A 20,156-nucleotide genomic window follows, 5' to 3' on the forward strand; every position below is an offset into this window, starting at 1 on the left:
GCACAGCGGGTGGCGGCGCGACGCACGCACGCACGGCTCCTCCTGTCATGAATCTGGCCGCCCCCGTCTCCACCTCCACCTCCACGGCCGTCCCTCTCCATGCCCATGGGCTCATGCCATTAAACCTCGCCTCCGCCTCCTCCTCCTCGCTCCGTCGCTCCCTCTTCGCCTCCCTCCGGAAGAAGATCTCGCCGATGGCATCCGCCCCCGCCTCCGCCTCCGCGGCCCTCTCCACCGCCGCCCCCGCCGACAACGGCGCCGCCAAGCCCGCGGAGCAGCGGCCCGTGCAGGTCCGTGCGCGTCGCTCTCCCTTTCTCTTCCTGACGCCTCGCTATGTGGGGTTCGGTGGCTCAGGTTCCAGCTCGCGGGTGCGGCTCTATGTGGCTACTCACAGTCGGGAATCAAAACGCATAGCCCTGAAAGCGTTATTACCCAATCTCCTATCTATCGAACTAGTTGCTGCAGAGTGGAGACCAGCTGATTCTGATTTTAGGCTTTGAGTTGCTTCGGTTCAGCAGCTTCTGCTGTGCATACCACCTACCACGTGAGCTGAGGTTAGGAGTAGCTCCAATATAGGCAAGCTGCATTGCTAGAAAATCAAAGTAATCTTCAGGCTAGTTACAACTTCAGTTCGATGCCATGACATTTGCTACTGTGAATGGCATGTTCAGCTGTATGTAGATGAGAAACATTTGTTGGGTCCATTTAACAAGGAAAGGGAAAACCTAACTGTCGTAGACAATATCCGTTCAATTTTAGCTTCTTTATTTTGTGTAGTCGCAGACTTGAAGTTTCTTATGCGATTGGTTAAAAGTACTACTTCACTGAGTTATATGAAGTTAGTTTAGTTATTTGTTTAGTATTAGTGCTAAGAAGCATAACAGGAAGCTAGCACAAGAATGTTCGCAGCTTTTGCTGCAGAAGTTAACTACTGTGGTTTTTTCTTCCAGAATGTAAGAACATCAGAATGGGGATATCAATTAAATGTTTAAGAGAAAATTATCAATATCTTAATATAAATATTGACTCTGTCTAAACTTATAACGGAATCCCTTCTGTCCGGCAATCATTTAAGAAGAGAAGTGACGGCATAAACCATCCAAGATATCTCAAATTCCCATCTTTCTTTCTTTCTTTCTTTCTTTTCTATTTGGGTAGAAATTCCCACCTTTCTGGTCAGGCCCATATTATCTACTTCCTCCGTCCCAAAATTCTTGTCTTAGATTTTTCTAGAGACGGATGTATCTAACACTAAAACGTGACTTCATACATCCGTATTTAGACAAATCTAAGACAAGAATTTTGGGACGGAGAGAGTATCAATTATTCAATAGCTGTATATATAAATAATGCAGATGGAAACTATGTGCCTTATTCAAAGAATTCTAGTACCGCTTATGTTCGTTCCATACATGTTTATACTCTGCATTCTGCCATGTACCATAAAGGTCCATATGTTAGACTGCTACTATTTTCCAGTTTTCCACGGCTATGAGCCAATGACCCATGTAAAGAACAGGTTGTACATTGTCATTTGTAAAACCAAAATTTATATGTGCGTGTACCACCCTACGGACTACACTATTACTTTATTTCCATTTTTTGGTTACATCCATTTTGTCCTTGCAGAAATCGGTCATGACATAAAATGCTCCAGATAGCCCAAAAATAGTGAGCCAAGCCAATAGTTAGAGGGTAAAGTGGACTTCTATTTTGGCGTGGTTGCAGTTTCCCATGCCATTAGTCAAAAGAATTACTGTAGGGAGTTTTAGGCAGATAGGAAGAAGTTGGTTTTGCTAGCACAATCTGAATTTTTACAACTTAGGGCCTCTTTGATTCACAGGATTTTCAAAATGAAGGAATAGGAAAAATGCAGGAATAGGGTGACATGTCCCATAGTATCCTACAGGATTTGAAAGAATGTTTGATAGCATTAGAAAAAACAAAGGAATTCTACAAAGAGGTTTGAGTGGATGGAAATTTTCCTCCAAAATGTAGTGCAAATGGATCATATGGAAAAATTTCTAAGGATGCCAATCCTATGAATCAAACGAGCATCACAGGAAAAATTCCTAAGGGTTTAAATCCTCCAAAAATCCTATGCAATTCCTTTGAATCAAAGGAGCCCTTATGATGCAGAACATAGCCCATGGGAAATAGCTAATGTAAAATTTATCTGATATAGAACACTCATATCAGTTACAGAAATGTAGGGAAAGGCTGCGTACTATAGACCCAAAGTGGTCGGACCCTTCCCTGGACCCTGCGCAAGCGGGAGCTACATGCACCAGGTTGCCCTTTTTTTTTTTTAGAACACTCATATCGATAAAATGGTTTGAACTATTTACTAGAGAGAAAAAAAGGGGGCACCCTGCCCTTTTTTAACCAATGCCGAATCGACGACCTATGTATAAAAAAGAGAGGCGGATAAGATATTAGGTGGCTGTTTGATACCGCCAGAAAGACAAAAAAAAGATTCTAAGGAATCAAAAAAAAAGGGAAAAATTGGGTCTATGTTCAACGGAAAAAAAGGGGTTTCCTCCGGAAATTATATACATCAGACAGGGAACAAAACAAGTTTAGGAGAAAGAAACAAACTTTTAGCATGCATGTAGATTGTTGGTCATTCCTTATTGGATTTTATTAACTTATTAGAAAGTGGCAGACCATCCAAAATACCACAAATTCGCATCTTGCTGGTCAGTCCCATTATTACTCATCAACTACTACTTCCATGCTTGCTCTGACCATACCTGTCTAGTTCCTATTAAATTCGTACCTACAAATGTGAAGTGAAATACACACTTTTCCCACGGGGAAATTGAAAATACACACTTGTGTGAAAGCCATTGTTATGGCCGGCCGGCTTAGGCCCGCAAGTTATCTTAGTTTTTATTTTCAGATTAGGCAAGTTATCTTAGGCAAGTTATCTTAGGTTGATTCTTCTACAAGTTATCTAGGATATAAATATAGGTTCTAAGACTCTTTTTGAAGGCAAGCAATAAGAAGAATATTATCTCCTATTGCCCGGCTCCCTGAGGAGCCGGAACCCTAGCCGCCAACAGCCCTAGCCGCCGCCCTTCTCCTAGCCGCGACGGCGCCCTGCCGCCGGCGCGCCCGATCCTCGCCACGTCTCCCTCCATCCTTCCCTTACCACCTACGCCCTAGACCTGGTAGAGTACTTGATCCTACCAATTTGGTATCAGGTAACCGGGTTTCGACCATGTCTCCGCCAATTCCACCGCCACCACCACCGCTGCCCGCCAACTCCTCCACCACCGCCGCCTCTGCGCCGAGCGTCACGGCCTCGCTCTCGGCGGGCACCACTGCGTCGCTCTCAGCGCCGGTCCTAACGGCACCCGGCACCACGCCGGGCCAAGGGCAGCCACAGGCCCCCGTCCAACACTCGTCGCCGCCATCACCTCCCCCGCAGCCGCAACAGTTCACGCCGGAGGCCATGGCGGGCGTCCTCAACGACCTCGTCACCGCGGTTCAAGGGATCCGCCTCTACCTGGCAGGTCCGTACGGGCCGCCCCCACCACTCCATCCAGCCATGGCCGCGGGTCAGCAGGCGCTTCCGTGGTACTCGGCATCGGGGGCCATCACCGGACTCCATCCAGCCATGGCCGCGGGTCAGCAGGCGCTTCCATGGTACTCGGCACCGGGGGCCGTCACCGGAGGCTACCCGGCGCTCCTCGCCCCAGCGGCCGCACGGCCGCCTTGGGCGCAGTGGCCGCCGCAGATCGCGCCGGCAGCCCCGCCACTTCTCGCCACCACGGGCCCGCAGTGGCCCACCTGGACCGCGCCGTCCTCCGTCGCGCCCTACCTTCTAGCGGCCTCGGAGCAGGGTCCTCCACCGGCCCCGCCCAGCCCTAACCTGGGCACCGGCGCCTCGGAGCAGGGCCAGACCCAGCAGCTTCTTCCGGCGTCACCGCCGGCCCACACGCCGCAGGCGCCGGTGCAGCTCCACCAGGCGCCGCCGCCATCGACAGTACCACCACCCGCGCCTAGGGCTACGGGTCGGCCCCTGCACCAGGTGCAGTTTCCACCGTCACCATCGCCGATCCCCGCTTGGGCGACCGGCTCGTCTTCGGGGCTGGTCTACTCCACGGCGCCGGAACACCCGACGCCCTCCCTGCGGTTTGATCACCCCTCCAGCTCGGCGAACTACGGCCCGGCGCTTCCCGACCCAGCATACGCGCCGGCGGCAACTACGGCCGCCCCCGGGCACGGCGGGCCGACACCCCCTCGCTTCGCCAAACTGGACTTCGCCACCTACGAGGGCACGGAGGACCCCCTCAACTGGCTCAACCAGTGCGAGCAGTTCTTTCGAGGGCAGCGGACGCTCGCTTCGGAACGCACCTGGCTCGCGTCCTATCATCTTCGAGGCGCAGCGCAGACCTGGTACTACGCCCTCGAGCAGGACGAGGGCGGCATGCCACCATGGGAGCGCTTCCGGGAACTCTGTCTCCTCCGGTTCGGGCCTCCTATCCGCGGGAGCCGACTGGCGGCCCTCGGCCGCTTACCCTTCACATCCACGGTGCAGGACTACGCCGACCGCTTCCAGGCCCTGGCGTGCTACGCGCCGGGCGTCTCCGCAACTCAGCGCGCCGAGTTATTTGTGGGCGGTCTACCGGACCATATCCGCGTGGACGTGGAGCTTCGGGGACCCCAGGATCTCCAGTCGGCCATGTATTACGCCCGCGCATTCGAGCGCCGCGCGGTGGCCATCCAGCAGGAATCACCGTCCCAGACTGCTGGGTCGCTACCCGAACCGGATTCCGCGCAGGGTCGGCCTGTGCAGGCTTCTGCGGCACCCCTCGCCGCGACCGCGGGGCGCCCATTCCGCCGGCTCACCCCAGCTGAGATACTCGAGCGTCGCCGCCAAGGGTTGTGCTTCAACTGCGACGAACCCTACAAGCCCGGCCATGCCTGCCCGCGACTCTTCTACCTGGAGGTGGCAGACTACATTCCGGAGGACGCCGTCGCCGCCGACCTGGCCGCCCCAGATGTCGAGAAGGTGTTTGACGCTGGTTGATTACCTCGAAGAGTTCAAGCAAGCGCTTCCCCACCTTACAGCTCGAGGACGAGCTGTTTGTGCAGGCGGGGAGAAGTGTTATGGCCGGCCGGCTTAGGCCCGCAAGTTATCTTAGTTTTTATTTTCAGATTAGGCAAGTTATCTTAGGCAAGTTATCTTAGGTTGATTCTTCTACAAGTTATCTAGGATATAAATATAGGTTGTAAGACTCTTTTTGAAGGCAAGCAATAAGAAGAATATTATCTCCTATTGCCCGGCTCCCTGAGGAGCCGGAACCCTAGCCGCCAACAGCCCTAGCCGCCGCCCTTCTCCTAGCCGCGACGGCGCCCTGCCGCCGGCGCGCCCGATCCTCGCCACGTCTCCCTCCATCCTTCCCTTACCACCTACGCCCTAGACCTGGTAGAGTACTTGATCCTACCAGCCATATTGGAAGATAGAATGTTGAGTTCCGATGAAATTCGTGCAGCACGAAAGGGTACAATATTGTAATGTAGGGCTAAAAATCGGCATGAGTGCATCTCTGTTTTTAAGGCGTCCCGCCTTGGACGCTTAGGCGACGCTTAGGCGATAAGGCGCCCCGCCAGCGCCTTACAAATATGCCCGCCTTAGGCGCTTAGGCGTCCGCCTTAGGCGCTTAGGCGTCGCCTAGGCGATAAGGCGCCCCCCAGCGCCTTAGATCGCCTTACCGCCTTAAAAACATAGGAGTGCATGACAAAAAACAATGGTGCCACTTTTGTGATTGTCCTACTTCATCATGGCCATAACCCGGCATGCCCTGTATCTAGGTGATTTTAGTTTCATGGTATTGCCAGCCATGACGCCAGGGATAGCATGTTGGTTAGAGAAAATCAAGGAACATTTTTTTACACCCAATTGCAGATTTTGACGGTTTTCGGACAGTTTTCCTTATTAACTGGTCAACTCTCTTCTTCTATATGAAAAGGTAGAGCTCCTGCTGGTTGCGCGATTTTCTTTTGTTTTGCAGAGTTTGGAGCAGTTTGATCATTTTGATCTCTCTCTTTTTATTATGTATGCGTGCGGAGTCTGGGTACTCCAAAATAGATGACAGAAGAGAGGTTGGACATAAGAATGTCAGCCAAACTGTTGCTTAGAACCTTGGATTTTGCCAAGGCACGACCGTTTGTAATGTCGAATCAACAGTCAAAACTGTAAAACCTGTCCACTGTACAAACATATTATGTGTACAGCACGATGCATAACTTTCATGCTTGGTAAAGTATTGTTAAAGTTCAACTGGCATGAACCAGATGTCCAGGGATTCTTCTGTGACTTCTATGATGATAGGATTAAACATAAATTTTGCTTCGATGTATTCTAGTTTTATTGAGTAATATAGGTTTTTCTTGTGTTTGTATCCATTCTTAAACGAGTTAGAGTTGTATTTCTTGTCATAGTATATATAAACTTGAGCTTGTGATTTAATCTCTTGTGTATTGCAGGTGGCGAAGCGGTTGGAGAAGTTTAAAACAACAATTTTCACACAGATGAGCATGCTTGCAGTGAAGCATGGAGCAATAAACCTTGGTCAGGGCTTTCCCAATTTTGATGGCCCTGACTTTGTAAAAGAAGCTGCTATTGAGGCTATCAAGGCTGGGAAAAATCAGTATGCAAGAGGGTATGGTGTGCCTGAACTGAACTCAGCTGTTGCTGAAAGATTTCTCAAGGACAGTGGATTGCAGATCGATCCAGATAAGGAAGTTACTGTTACATCTGGGTGCACAGAAGCAATAGCTGCAACGATATTGGGTCTGATCAACCCTGGGGATGAAGTGATCTTGTTTGCTCCATTCTATGATTCTTATGAGGCTACACTGTCCATGGCTGGTGCGAATGTCAAAGCCATTACACTCCGCCCTCCGGACTTTGCAGTCCCTCTTGAAGAGCTAAAGGCCGCAGTCTCAAAGAACACCAGAGCAATAATGATCAACACACCTCACAACCCTACCGGGAAAATGTTTACAAGGGAGGAGCTTGAATTCATTGCTGATCTCTGCAAGGAAAATGACGTGTTGCTCTTTGCTGATGAGGTCTACGACAAGCTGGCGTTCGAGGCGGATCATATATCAATGGCTTCTATTCCCGGCATGTATGAGAGGACCGTCACCATGAACTCTCTGGGGAAGACGTTCTCCTTGACCGGATGGAAGATCGGCTGGGCGATAGCACCGCCGCACCTAACATGGGGCGTGAGGCAGGCGCACTCCTTCCTCACATTCGCCACCTCCACGCCGATGCAATCAGCAGCGGCGGCAGCCCTGAGAGCTCCCGACAGCTACTTTGAGGAGCTGAAGCGGGACTACGGCGTGAAGAAAGCACTCCTGGTCGACGGGCTCAAGGCCGCGGGCTTCATCGTCTACCCTTCGAGCGGGACCTACTTCGTGATGGTCGACCACACCCCGTTCGGGTTCGACAACGACATCGAGTTCTGCGAGTACCTGATCCGCGAGGTGGGCGTGGTGGCCATCCCGCCGAGCGTGTTCTACCTGAACCCCGAGGACGGGAAGAACCTGGTGAGGTTCACCTTCTGCAAGGACGACGGCACGCTGAGGGCCGCGGTGGACCGGATGAAGGCCAAGCTGAGGAAGAAATGAAATGATTGGGCGGCGGCAGTTTCGTGTAGCTGTTGATTGATCGTTTGAATAAAGTCCTGCCTGATCTGATCCGCATTCCGGTGCGATGCATGTAGTAACACTTTTCTGGCGGCGGTTATCTGTATGTCCTGTCTGTGACTTCATCTCTTGCGTCCTCGCTATTTTGTCTGTGTAAGGCGGCGATGGTGATTGCTCGGGGCGGCTGACGGTCGTACGAGTGCTAGAACTTTTGCGGAGCAAAACTGCGGCTGCGATAGTGCTAGTATTTGCTCGGGCCTTTTCACCCGTCCTGTCATCGCTCCGTCAATCCAAATGAGCACGGCAGACTGCTTGATCTGTAGTACTACTACAGGTGAAAAACATGCACTTGTGAAGCTCTACCTCCTAATATAATCGATCTACCCAAGCTTGAGCCCTATCATTGACATCTGAAAGCCCTATCATCGCGAGCCAAATAAAATGTGTCAAGCCGCCTCCTTTTGCTTCCGCGACACCGGTTCCCCTGGCGTCATGATCAGATTGTCACATTACACGCACGACACGTCCGGACAAAAACGTCGCCCGCACACGGCACCATCCGTGCGATTCGCGAAACCCGTAGCCGCGAACGAGCCATTCCGTGCACGACGCTGCGTCACAAACCAAGGAGGTAGATCACCCGTGGATTGGGTTGTTGTTTCTCGCGTGCGCCATGAAAACTCTGGCCTGCTGTTACCATCGCAGTTACCCAGCGCCACACACGACGGTTGGTTGGGAAACGAATCAGACGACGATAAGAACGGGCGCGCCGGGTCGCACCGGTCGGTCATACGGGGCGGGACGTGGCGCACCAGACGCGCGACCGTTTTTCTCCCGATGCCAATCCGCTGCCCGGGTTCACACACACCTCACGCACGCCGCCATGGCACGGCGGGCGGCATGCGGCGCCATGCCATGCTGATTGCCGTTCGCTTCTCTCTCTCTCTCCCGCGACAGGCGACAGCGACTGATGCGACGGACGGGAAGAATACATTATCCCTCGCCTTTGCGCCGTCAGCATGTTGCGGCACGAATAATCGCGCGCGCACACATATACACACATACTCTATAAACAAATGGCCCGGCGCTCGTCAACGGCACTGTCCCGTCGATATTTGTTACTCCCTCGGTCTAGGTAAGTAAATCATCTTAGGTTGTGCATCATGATCAAGGAGGAGGCGAAATCAAGAGAGATTAATGTTTATTTGCTAATTAATAGCATTGCATGCAATAAACTAACCACTGCATGTCGTGTTTGATAGTCTTAAGTCATTAAAAGCATGCACGCCCCTTGTCTTTTATTGGTTGATATGTAAAGAAACAAGAAACAAGGTAAAAATTAATGCACCGTGCCTTAGTATTTTGGGATTATTTGGTTTTCGTAAGATGACTTACACATCTAGACGGAGGGAGTACAGCGCTGGTGGACAATATCGAAATTGTAGTTTAGACCGGCTGTCGAGCATAGTTGCATGTGGCTGTCACGCGAGCCCTGTCTGTGCCTGGTTGCAACCATGACGATGATTTCTTTTCTCTTGGCAAACAAGCTGCTCCCATGATGAGCGATTGGCGCGTCTGCCTGCGTGCCCTTGGTTTGCCGTTGCCGACCTGGAGCACTTGTGTGTACTATAAAAGAAGCGTACGGGCGAGTTTCCAACGTCTAATTTCTCGCACATGGCACGAAAGAAAAGTGCGGCTCCCGAGCGGTCTCTGCATCGAGAATTCGAGATGCAACGCAGTGACCGGCCATCCTGCTGGTATGATTGGTACTCCAAAGTAATAGAGTAGTACTAATATTGAATCTCCGCGCCAGGGCCAAGGGGTACGAATTAGTAGTACGGTGGGGGTGCTTGTTTATGGTTGCTAGCAGGTGCTTAGTACGGCACTCTGCTACTAGTACTAGTATCCACTCCCACGGTGCCAGTACAACTTTTTGTATTCTTTCTTTTACTCCATCGGATGCTAATTACTTACTAGTAGTACTTAGTACCAAACCAAAGGACATCGGATGCTGGTACTACAAAGTACTACTGGTAATCACCGTCGCAAGCAAGCAAGCAAACCTGGTAGTAAGTAGTATTACTTCACCGCGCAGGACTTGTAAACCGAAACGGAGGAAGTATGTACGTATTAACAGTAACACAAATGCCAGTAGGAGGAGTGCTATAAAACACGTCCGTTGTGTACCTATAACCGTGACCTGACGTACGCCCCAACCGCCAACCTCCCCTCCCCTCGGTGTCAACAGTCAAAAGTTCCGCCCCAAGGAGCTGGGACGTGTTTCGTCAAAAAAAAAAAGGAGCTGGGACGTGAACGAAATGGCGCGGGTCGGGTCGCACGCATTTTTCAATCGCTTCACTGCCGGCCGTTTCTCAGCCCGCGCAAGCCGAGGCGAGACTCCCCCGTGTTACCTGGCTCCGCGATCCGCCACCCACCAACACCAACACCACCACCACCACCCACCCACCTGCCCGACGAGACCCTCCGGCGGAGCGCGCTGCTCTGCTCCTCTGCTAGTACGCTGCTGAACCAATGCACCACCAAGAAAACGCACGATCGATGGCGTGAATGCGCACGCAGGCCCGACCTGCGGCGTCACCGCCGTTGACGAGAGCAGGCACACGATCTTCATTCATCTTTCAAAGTTCAAACGGGCCACGATCGGGCAGACCGAATCCATCTTCTTCTTCTTCCTCTTCCTCTTGAGTCTTGTCCACACGCTTGGACAAAAAATAAAATGTTTTTTAACTTGAAAAAGGAAAGTATAATGAGTATGAAAAGAAGAAGATGCACCACCAATGTGGCGATTTCGTTTGGAACGTCGATCACCTGCTCCATCCACGAGCACGACTGCATGAGGCGTGTGTGTGATGCACAAGCGGAGGAAAGCCGCACGTTGCCTCTTGTTTGCTTGGACAAAAGAAAAATACTTGTACTCGTAGATGGCAAAAAAAAGGTTTGTGTGCGCATATGTTTTTTGCTGTCAAGTGATTGCGTCTGCGTGCGCTTTGAACGCAGGCAGGCGACAAGCGGAGGCTACAAGGCGGGCGATCCTTTCCACGGCCGGCTACCCCTGTTTACTATTTGTCGGAGCGGAGATCACACCGCGGCGCCTTCTTCCTCTCCTTCTTTTTCTTACTTGTAAAATGGTCGGCATTGCAGTATCATAAGTAGTAAGTAGCGTCATGGAAATATAAATCACAAAACAACGGATGGATCGGGTGCCTGGTCACATGATGGCTACCGAAAGCAATGTATGTTGGCAGCGACGCATTCTTTGAACGAAACCATGGGAATTTGTTTACTATATTAGCCGGTGAATTGATATATTTAATTAAAGAAAGAAAATGGTAAAAGGGATGAACGGGTCCATGCATGCCGTTGCGGGCCATGCATAGTATGTGTGACCTGCTTCTCACGCAAGCGAGAGAGCATCATGGGATCAGCAGGCGCGAGTTGACTTCCTTCACGCTCGATCAAGGCCCCGTTTGTTCGGATGAACAATTCAGTTCATTTATTTATTTATTCAGTTAGCGCTAAAAGAAATAAGGGGAATTTTTCCATGTCCCAAAACAGGTGAGCAAGTCGCAGGGAAAAATGGTTTGGAGCATCGAACAAAACACAACAATCATGTCATGAACAGATGAGATGCTCCTCTTAGTTTAGGCCTTGTTTGGATACGTGTGATTAGCCAAACCAGTTTTCCGTGAACTCATATAACTGTCTAACAAACTAAAACCATGTTTGGACCCTCCAACAAAAACATGGATAACTAAAATTCTGTTTTCACAAAGCCAGGAAAGTAGGTTTTATCAAAAACGTCTAATAGTCGTTTTTCAGAAAACAAGATTACAGAAAACTCTCCGTAACTGACTTGTTCCTCTCCGCTCGTTCCTCAACAAACACATTGACGCCAACTATTCCTTCCCGCAGCTACCTCCATGCGCCGTTTTTTCCATCGCCGATGAGGACGAAGGTGCCAAGGACGGTGCAGAGCATCCATGAGCTTGCCCTTGACGACAACGCAGGCAAGGCCGACGTACATGTCCTTCTTCTTGGGCTCCGGTGGGCCCACTACAAAAGCCGTAGGGCACCCCTGCAGGAGCCGTGGAAATCCACTGCCGGCGTCGCGCGTGCGTCGTGTCGTCAAAGCCAGAGTGTAGGCGAGCTGTAGCTTCTATGAGTTGGGGACGAAGGAGTAAGGCCCTCCACTATGTTACCGGTGCTAAATTGCTGAAAAAGGTGCCACATCATCATGGATGCCAAATAAAAAATGTATGGCACCGGGCTCACAGCGTAGGGCACCGCTCGATCTAAAAAAAGGTGACCCCACGCAAAAAAATAATCACGCCCGAGTGCCTTTGACCGAGTTCTTCTTCTCCTCCAAAAAATCCCCTTCGTTTATCCAATCCAAATCAGAAAACATTGTGCAGCCCGGGCAGAGGAAGACGACGGGACGGGAGTGGGTGGAGGTCGCGAGCAGCATGACCTTGCGGTGGAGGAGATCGAGCGAATCGGAGCGGGACGACCTCGCGACGGAGGTCGCCGGTGTCGGGCTGCGCGTAGGTGCTGTGCGGGCTGGCCGGTCTCGCGTCCAAGGGCGGAGGTCGGGGGCAGGCCGAGCTCGCGGCCGGAGTTGACGGCGTCGGGCCATGCGCAGGTGGTACGTGGACTGGCTGAGCTCGCGTCCAAAGGCGGAGGTCATGGCCGGAGTTGAGCGCTGGAGGTGCGCAGCGGGGAAGAACGAGAGATGGATCGTTCAATCATTTTTTTATTGGCTTGGTGAATTTGGCGTCGGAGCAAGTAGCTGCTCCGATGCCTTGAAATTTTTTTGCGGCACCGGCTGTGCAACGTAGGGCATCGATGCCCAAATACCCCAAAACTGATTTGGCACCGATTTTGGCCCACATAGTGGAAGGCCTAACTGGACACAAAGAGGGGAGCCGCTTGGAAGTGGTGTTGGTGACAGGAGGCAACGGCGACGATGAATCGCAGATTTGGAAGCTGCCGTCCGGCCAGATTGAAGAAAGTGGCCAGCTTTGGAAAGGCCACCAGCTCACAGGTAGAAGAATACGTAGAAAATACAAATATATTTTACTGGAAGAGAGGGAATAGTTGCAGCCGATCGGTCTCCAAACAAGGATCTATGTACGCTGGTTTCAGGCTTTCCTTCACCCAAACAAAGTTTTCCTTGAATCGATTATGCACAGAAAAATAAGTAATACCGGTTTAGCAAAAAATCAGCTTAAAACTTGTTTTCCTAAAACCCAGGGCTAATATTCACTATCCAAACAACCACTTAGGCATGTCACTAGTATGATTCAAGCCCTGGACATAGAATAAGCAAGCAGATTATTACATATAATTAACGATGTGTTAGGCTCATGCCGGGTTTGCAATTAGCCTTTGTGCGAGGCCAATGATAATCATGTCTATACCCTCTTGCATCTGCACAAAAGGAGAAAAGACGTTGGAATGGAAAGCACAAGTTGGCTCCTGTCCTGCTGCTTTTTCATTCAAACGGAAACAAGAAACAGGAGAAGCTGCCGGGGCCAGAAAACCGGCCGCCGTTGGTTCCTCCCCTCCCCTTCCCGCCCATGTTTTTGATTGCACTGTGGAAACAACAGGAGCTCTCGCCATGCATGCACACACTGCGTCACACTGTGGTCTGTGGAGGAAGGCATGGCAGCCGCCAGCCAGTGAGAAGCAGAAACAGTGTGTGCCACCTTGAGATGAGCAATCCAGCAGATTGGAGGACTAAGTTAATCCATGCTCCTACCTAAGCAGGTTTTGTCTGGAGCAGTGTAGGGGCTACTGAGTATCACAACCCCTGTTTGGTCTCTGCTTGAGGCCGCTATCAGCAACAATTGGACCGCGACATGTTTCTAGGGCACCACAGCACATTTGAACCATGTGTTATGCGCCCAATGTTTGTGCGATCGATCGATCAGACAGACTTGCGGGTCAAACGGTTTCAACAGCAAACATGTTCCCAAGGGACGTTAACGTGGATCAACGAAGATCGGCGCGAAGATAAGAGCGACCATGTCACCATGAGGCATTCGGAATAATGGGGATTTCTGACATTACGGAATATATAAGCATATGCAACATATATAATGCAGCGGAATCATTGGTTGGTGGCATGATTGTCCTGATCAAGAAAATGGACATGATCCACAAAATGGTCATGATCCACAAACAGCACTTCCCCCGGCACACAACAACGCAATTGCGACAGCCTAACATTTCCTCCATGATTTCTTCCTCCCCTGCATTCATGTTTCTGGTGGGAAAATCTGGGGGCAGCAGGGGGACCCAGGGCTATGAATCGCTGCTGCCGGTTTTGAATCAACACGGTGGGGCTCAGATTCAGGGAGTGGATAGGCAGCAAAGGGGGTACCAGACCGGAAGAAATTCACAATCCCCATGTGCATCTCCGTGTCCTACCGTTGCAAAATGGGGAATCACCGCACATGGCGTCCGGCCCGGGCAGTCAAGATTTAGATTGGTGCCATGAAAATGCAGCAGGTGCAAGCGGAAGCACAAGCACATTCGTGGTATGTGCAAGTGCAATGCACACAGAGAACTTGCCTAGGATATGCAGCAAGTGGTAATAAGAACCAAGAAGGGCGACTGAACTGGAAAGGCTCACTCTTCCATTGATACAACTTGGATCCATGTACAATTTACAGCTTGCTGGAAGGAAGAGGGGGGAAGGGAGGGACCGCCGATGATGATCGCGATCGCGATCGTCGCAGGATCTGAGCTGTTTTTGAAATGCAAAACTTGTCAGCTCCGCTCCTCCTCGGAGGCGCTCCCGCCTTAGTTGCTGATCTCTCTCTCACACTGACTCGGAGCAGGCGGTTGTGCCGCCCCGGTCGTCGTCGCCGTCGCCGTCGTCTGAAACTCGCCGATTAGTGTTATTGGCCTTCTTCGCTACCCTAATGTACAGTTAGAGGAAAGGGGCATGTTTCCTTGAACACACACACACACTTCACACATAGGTGTCGCAGAATTTGCCGTCCATCCTGTTCTGGACCGCCTTGATCGCCGCCACCCGCGCCGCCGTGGCTGCCCTGTTCGCGGCCATGACCACCTTGTGCACCTGCTCGTCGACCCTCGGCAGGTGGAAGGCGTTCTCCGAGGCCCGTTGCGCAGCCTGATCATCATCATACAATGGAACCATTAGAATTCCACAAGGAATTGCAGTGGCAGGGCTCCTAGGGAGCAATATGTCCAAGCAAATCGGTTTGTACCTGCACGGCGCGCTCGACTGAAGGATCTGTTGGGGGCAGGGGGCTCTTGAGAGTCCCGAAGTCCCACTCCCCGGATCGCTTGTCGCCGTTCCTAAAGGTGTACATTCCGAACCCCTGCTTCTTGCCTTCATGCCAGGAGCCTTCGTAGCAATGGCCATTGGCAAAGCGGTAGACACCGAAGCCATGGATCTTGTCCCCAAAGTACTCCCCGGCGTAGCGATCGCCATTTCTGAAACAAATTGCAATGGAAAGTTAGAAATTAGCAACCAAATTTCTCGCCGATGTTGCTTGAATTATTACTAATGTGAATGAATGAAGATGTAAGGCTTGAATTATTACTGCTACTAGTAAGGTTGTTGGGAGTTATTAATGAAGCAATCGAACAGTTGCTGAGATATGGAAACCAACAGTGTGACCAAATCAAAGAAGGGAATTTCGCTGGCAAGAGGCTCACCGGAAATGGTAGCTGCCGAGGCCGTGCTTGACGCCGCACTTGAACTCCCCTACGTAGGAGCTGCCGTCGGAGCAGGTCTGCGCGCCGATGCCGTGGCTCTGGCCGCCGGCCCACTCGCCGGCGTAGCAGTCGCCGCTGTAGAAGCGGTAGACGCCGTGGCCGTGGCGGAGGCCCTGGCGGTACTGGCCGCGGTAGCGGCTGCCGCGCGCCCAGCTCTCGATGCCGTAGCCGTCGTACTTGCCGTCCACCCAGTCCCCCTCGTACTTGCCCTTGCCGAAGAAGTTGTAGACGCCGCTGCCGTTGCAGCGGCCCTTGTGGAACTCCCCCTCGTAGCAGTCCCCATTGCTGTAGAACTCGACGCCCTCCCGCACCACGCGGCCGTGCGCGGCGGCCCGGCCCTTGGTGCCCCGGGCGTGGTGCGGCCTGTCGTCCTCGTCGCCGATGAACCACTGCACGGAGCCGGACTGCGGGGAGCGGCGCATCCGCAGGCGGCCGCGGAGGAGGCGCGCGGCGGCGGCCGCCGCGGCGAGCGCGGCGGTGGCGGCGGCGGCGAGGAGGAGCAGGTGGCGGTCGTCGCGGAGGAGGAGCAGCAGGAGGAGCAGCGCGAGCGGCAGCGCGAGGATGAGGGCCGGGTGGGGCGGGCCGCCCGGGCGCAGGCCGTGCTGGTGCAGCGCCTTGCCCTGCGCCGGCGCCTGCGACTTCTTGTCGTCGGGCTCCGGGTCCTCCACCAGCACCGCCTGGAAGGAGGCGCAGTTGCGCACCGTCGGGGAGCGCAGCAGCGAGGAGGGCGTCCGCGTGAGCTTGCCCGCGCCTCCTATGCCGTCCATTGCTCGCCGCCGCCGCTCCCCGGCGCCGTCCCGCTCCTCAATTTCCGACGGATCTTGCTGCTCCGCCGCCGGCGTGAGAGAGAGCCGCGAACGCAGATCGGAGGGGAGCAGGGAGGGAGCAGAGGGGGGAGTGGGTGGAGCGGAGAGAAGGGAGGGGAGGGGAGGCGGGCTGAGGGGTCTCTTATAACTAGCGGGGGAGGTGACCAGCTCGGGCGCCGACCTCGACCCCGGCCCCGACCCGCCGTCCGTGCCTAGCGGATCCTCCTCCGGAACTCCTAGCGCCCCACGGCGGGCGCTGCGCACACTGCCATGTGGGGCGCCCTCCCGTGGTGGCGCCCGGGGTCAGTGGGTCGTTGACGGATCCCGCGGGATCGCGACCCGGGTGTTCCGCGGGGCGGAGGGGGAGAAGACAGGGTCTGGTCTGTACTCCCGGTGTTTGATTGGCCCTGCGCGCGGAGGGCCGGGGCCGTACTACCCGGCTGGGATCGGATCGATCGGGATCGAACCGGGCCGGACCCGACCGGGGAGCGCTTTGGGCGTGAGCGTGGGCGGGGCCCGCCGGTTCCGGATCTGAATCCCTGGGGAAGGGGTGGGGTAGGGTAGGGTGCGGTGAGGCGAGTGCGTCCAAGGCCTGGCATGTGCGGCCGAGCGGGGGCGAGCTTTCCGGTGGACGGACGGGGCGAGGAGAGGACGGTGGTCGAGGCGCGGCGACGGGGCCAAAAACGAACTGGACTGGCGCGCGCGCGCGATACGGCTCTGTGGCCGTGTGCGGCACGGCGTGCCCAGCTTGGAAACGGCTGGGGGCTCCTGGCACCGCGTGCCCTGGCCGCCTTGCCCCCTTTTTGACCGCGGGACTTTTCGGTCCTGGTGTTTTCTCGGTCGAGGCTCGCTTTTTCGCTGTCTTTTTAGCGGCCGCTTTCTTCTCTGTTGGATTATATGGGAGTGAAACGACTGGTCTTTTGAGTAATGTATATACGCTCGTGGAGTGCAGATGGATGGCGTAGGTTAGCGGTGGTAAAGAGCGCTCGGCAACTTCCACTCTACCTTACTTATCGTACCAGTAGTATAACTAGGAAAGCAATATATAGCTCGAAACAATTGAGGCTTGGATGTGCTTTCCACTCTTTTCGGACAAAAGCGCAAACCGGGCCTACAAAGAGCTCGAACCTGGTTCGATTATGAATTAGCAAAGCTTAAGGCTGGTTGTAATGCGGAGTATCGTATACTAGTATCATGCATATGATACTAGTATCATACTAGTATATGATATTACCTTCGTAATGCATAGTATCATGGGTTAGTATCTTACAATACTTTATTAATTGCCATGCATAACATAAAGTAGTACAACATTTAATATGATACTATACCATTTCTTTGCTCATTTAATTGTGTGTCACATCATCCAAAAAGTCTAGTTGGTATGCATAATACTGCGTATGATACTCCCATTACGACCAGCCTAATATGTGCTCTTGGTTTTTCGTGATCTCATTTATGGTAAAAGTAAATATGAAACTTATGAGTGCATTTGGCGGAGTGGGGCCATTCTCAAATGCAAAAAAATTGCATGGTTGGCCGTACAGCAGAGATTGTGGACATCGGATACTTCCTTGCCAGAGCCAGACCTGCAATCTGTGGGAGTTCGATCCGGCCAAGCACCAGACCCTGCAACAGTTCTTCGGCGTCACGCACGAAGGCATCTGGAAGGTGCTTTTCAAGGCCAATGAGACGTGGCCGAAGACGACCGAGGACCGTGGGTACAACCTGGCCCATCCCGCCAGTCCGGTAAGTTTCTCGTATTGCAAGGTGTATCCTTCACTTGTGTATTCAAGGAAGATGTCTAAGCTTCCATATTTGTCTTTCCAGGGCTGGACAGAGAAGGCGGAGCGGATCCAGTGTCTGGCTCCGCTGCCCGAAAACCCAGCTATCCCGCTTCTAACGAAGATGCTGGTTCCGGCGCCCTGCCAGGCGTCGGAGAAGACGACCAAGAAGAAGGTCAATGGGACCAGAAGTGGCCTCCGCCATAAAGGCACTTCGGACGTAACGTTCGAAGACGATGAAACCTATTCCTCCCCCGCTGCTGAGGACGGCGAGGAGGAGGAGGAGAAGGAGGAGGAAAGTAACTTCCCACCTGAGGGGGGAAGGAAAAAAAGGGGGGCCTCCACGGATCTGGAGGCAAAGGCGCCCAAGAAGGGGAGGGTCCCCCTCACGGACAACTCCACGTTGGATACGAACAACAGCTCCGAGTGGCGCCCCAGGGAGAAGCCCATGCTCGAATTGTAAGTACTCAAAAGCACCTATGAACACATATATCTAACTTCTTTATTTCATGGTTTTAATGTGTCGAATCATGCGCTGCAGTCCGGCTCACGCCTGCCCCCAGCGATCCTCATCTTCGGGGAACTCACTGGATCCAAAGGCGATGGACAGCAGGTCACTTTCGGAGGCCTCCTCTCCCAAGGCCACGGACGACGCCGAGGTGTTGTCCCGAAGGACCTTCCCAGGCCAGGGAGAGGAACAGGAGGCCATCAGGGCGGCGCCAAAAGGAGAGACCTCGGCCACCAGACACATGGGGGAGCAAATCCTCCCGGAGACTGGCGATGGGGGCCATGTCCAATTCGGCCCCCAGCCAAACATTATTTTGGAGGCCCATACGGCTCCGGAATCAGGCAAGCAGCCTCCTTCGCAAGAAGGAGGTGAACCTATTCCGCCAGTGACCTCTGTCCATCCAGAGGCGCCAGTTACCTTATTGGAAGCACAACAAAGTGCTTCCATTGTTGAAGAACACCGTACCCTCATGGGTACGGTGGTTGAGAGGGTTCGGTCCGCTAAGAGCAGACTGACCGAAGCCTGCACCAGCCTTTTGACAGGCTTTGAGGTATGCGACGTAATTTATGCAAAAAAGAATATCATAGTATAGACAGTAGCCCCTCAGACACTGTCCCGTGCTCGAAAAGAGAAGCTCGATAGAGGATCAAATAATTTTCGCAGGAGACTAACCAATATATGTCTATATGAATAAGTAGGCGTCGATGCTGGCTGCGACCTCTCATTCTGTCAAAGTCTCTAAACTGAAGCAGAGTTTGGAGCGGGCCGAGGAAGAGCTCGGCCATGTTAAAAAACAACTAGAGGACCAACAAGGTATGCAATGGTCTATTCAGATGTAGAAAGATATGAATTGTGTATGTTGATCATACTATCATGATATTTCGTAGGAGCTGCGACAGAGGTGAAGACCCTCAAAAAGTCGCTGCCCGAGGCCCAAGAGAGAGCGGCGAAGGAACAAGCCGCCCATGAAAAGCACGAGGCAAGGGTCGGGGAGGTCCAGCAGGAGCTCCAGGACGCCGCAAAGAAATGCGAGTCCTTGGAGCGCAAGATTTCGGACCAAGAGTCCGAACTTGCTAAGGCCCGCCAAAGCGCGCAAGAGGCCCGGGCCGAATACCAGGGTGCCCTCCAGGAGATCCAGGAAACCAGGAAAATCACGGCGGGTAAGGCCTTTATTATGCAGAGCAAGTTTGTGAAGAAAAGGTACCTCTTACTGACCCGGATTTGGAGTTCTCCAGGAGCGTTTGCGGATCTGCCGCGCAGTGTTGCTGACGCAGCAGAGTTCTTCCGAGCCGAAGAGGGGAGCTCAACGAAGAAGCTATTCTGGTCGCAATACCTTGTGCCAGAACATCCGGTGCCCTTTAGCGATAAGATGAAGCAGCTAACCGAACTGTATAGGGCGGCCGAACTGGCGATGAAGGATTTGATAATCCGTCTATGGTCTGCTGACGCCCTGCCCAGCAGCCCAACAGCTACTTCGGACTCGTGAAGCGACTGGTCAATGCTTGCCTTCGGCTTGATGCCATCAAGCGGTCGGTCTGCATCGAAGGTGCATGAATGGCCTTTGCCCGTGTCAAGGTGCAGTGGGCGAAGATGGACGCCGTCAAGCTCGCGACCGAG

The 20,156-nt window shown here is 53.0% G+C and overlaps 2 protein-coding genes across 2 annotated transcripts; one reads left to right on the forward strand and one right to left on the reverse strand.

The window, feature by feature from the left end:
• The first annotated feature begins 10 nt into the window (after positions 1–10).
• Positions 11–7,811, forward strand: LOC119301801 (probable N-succinyldiaminopimelate aminotransferase DapC). Its single transcript, XM_037578777.1, has 2 exons — positions 11–290; positions 6,499–7,811. The coding sequence occupies exons 1-2, from the start codon at positions 48–50 to the stop codon at positions 7,648–7,650; spliced, it is 1,395 nt and encodes a 464-aa protein (XP_037434674.1). The 5' UTR covers positions 11–47; the 3' UTR covers positions 7,651–7,811.
• A 6,494-nt stretch (positions 7,812–14,305) lies between these two features.
• LOC119301802 (junctophilin-4-like) lies at positions 14,306–16,361 on the reverse strand. The gene is made up of 3 exons (XM_037578779.1): positions 15,382–16,361; positions 14,928–15,156; positions 14,306–14,830 (listed from the first exon to the last, which is right to left on the reverse strand). Exons 1-3 carry the CDS (start codon positions 16,206–16,208, stop codon positions 14,666–14,668), a joined length of 1,221 nt encoding a protein of 406 aa, XP_037434676.1. The 5' UTR covers positions 16,209–16,361; the 3' UTR covers positions 14,306–14,665.
• Positions 16,362–20,156: the final 3,795 nt, after the last annotated feature.

Source organism: Triticum dicoccoides, chromosome 5A, assembly GCF_002162155.2.
Source record: "Triticum dicoccoides isolate Atlit2015 ecotype Zavitan chromosome 5A, WEW_v2.0, whole genome shotgun sequence".
Lineage (NCBI taxonomy): Eukaryota > Viridiplantae > Streptophyta > Magnoliopsida > Poales > Poaceae > Triticum > Triticum dicoccoides.

Bases quoted from the DNA above. Each gene is read 5' to 3' on its own strand.
- LOC119301802 (XM_037578779.1), bottom strand. From the start codon at position 16,208: ATGGACGGCATAGGAGGCGCGGGCAAGCTCACGCGGACGCCCTCCTCG. The intron at 15,157-15,381 runs GTGAGCCTCTTG...AATTTGTTTCAG, and splicing joins CTCGGCAGCTACCATTTCCG to AAATGGCGATCGCTACGCCG. The intron at 14,831-14,927 runs GTACAAACCGAT...GATGATGATCAG, and splicing joins CAGTCGAGCGCGCCGTGCAG to GCTGCGCAACGGGCCTCGGA.
- LOC119301801 (XM_037578777.1), top strand. From the start codon at position 48: ATGAATCTGGCCGCCCCCGTCTCCACCTCCACCTCCACGGCCGTCCCT. The intron at 291-6,498 runs GTCCGTGCGCGT...TGTGTATTGCAG, and splicing joins CGGAGCAGCGGCCCGTGCAG to GTGGCGAAGCGGTTGGAGAA.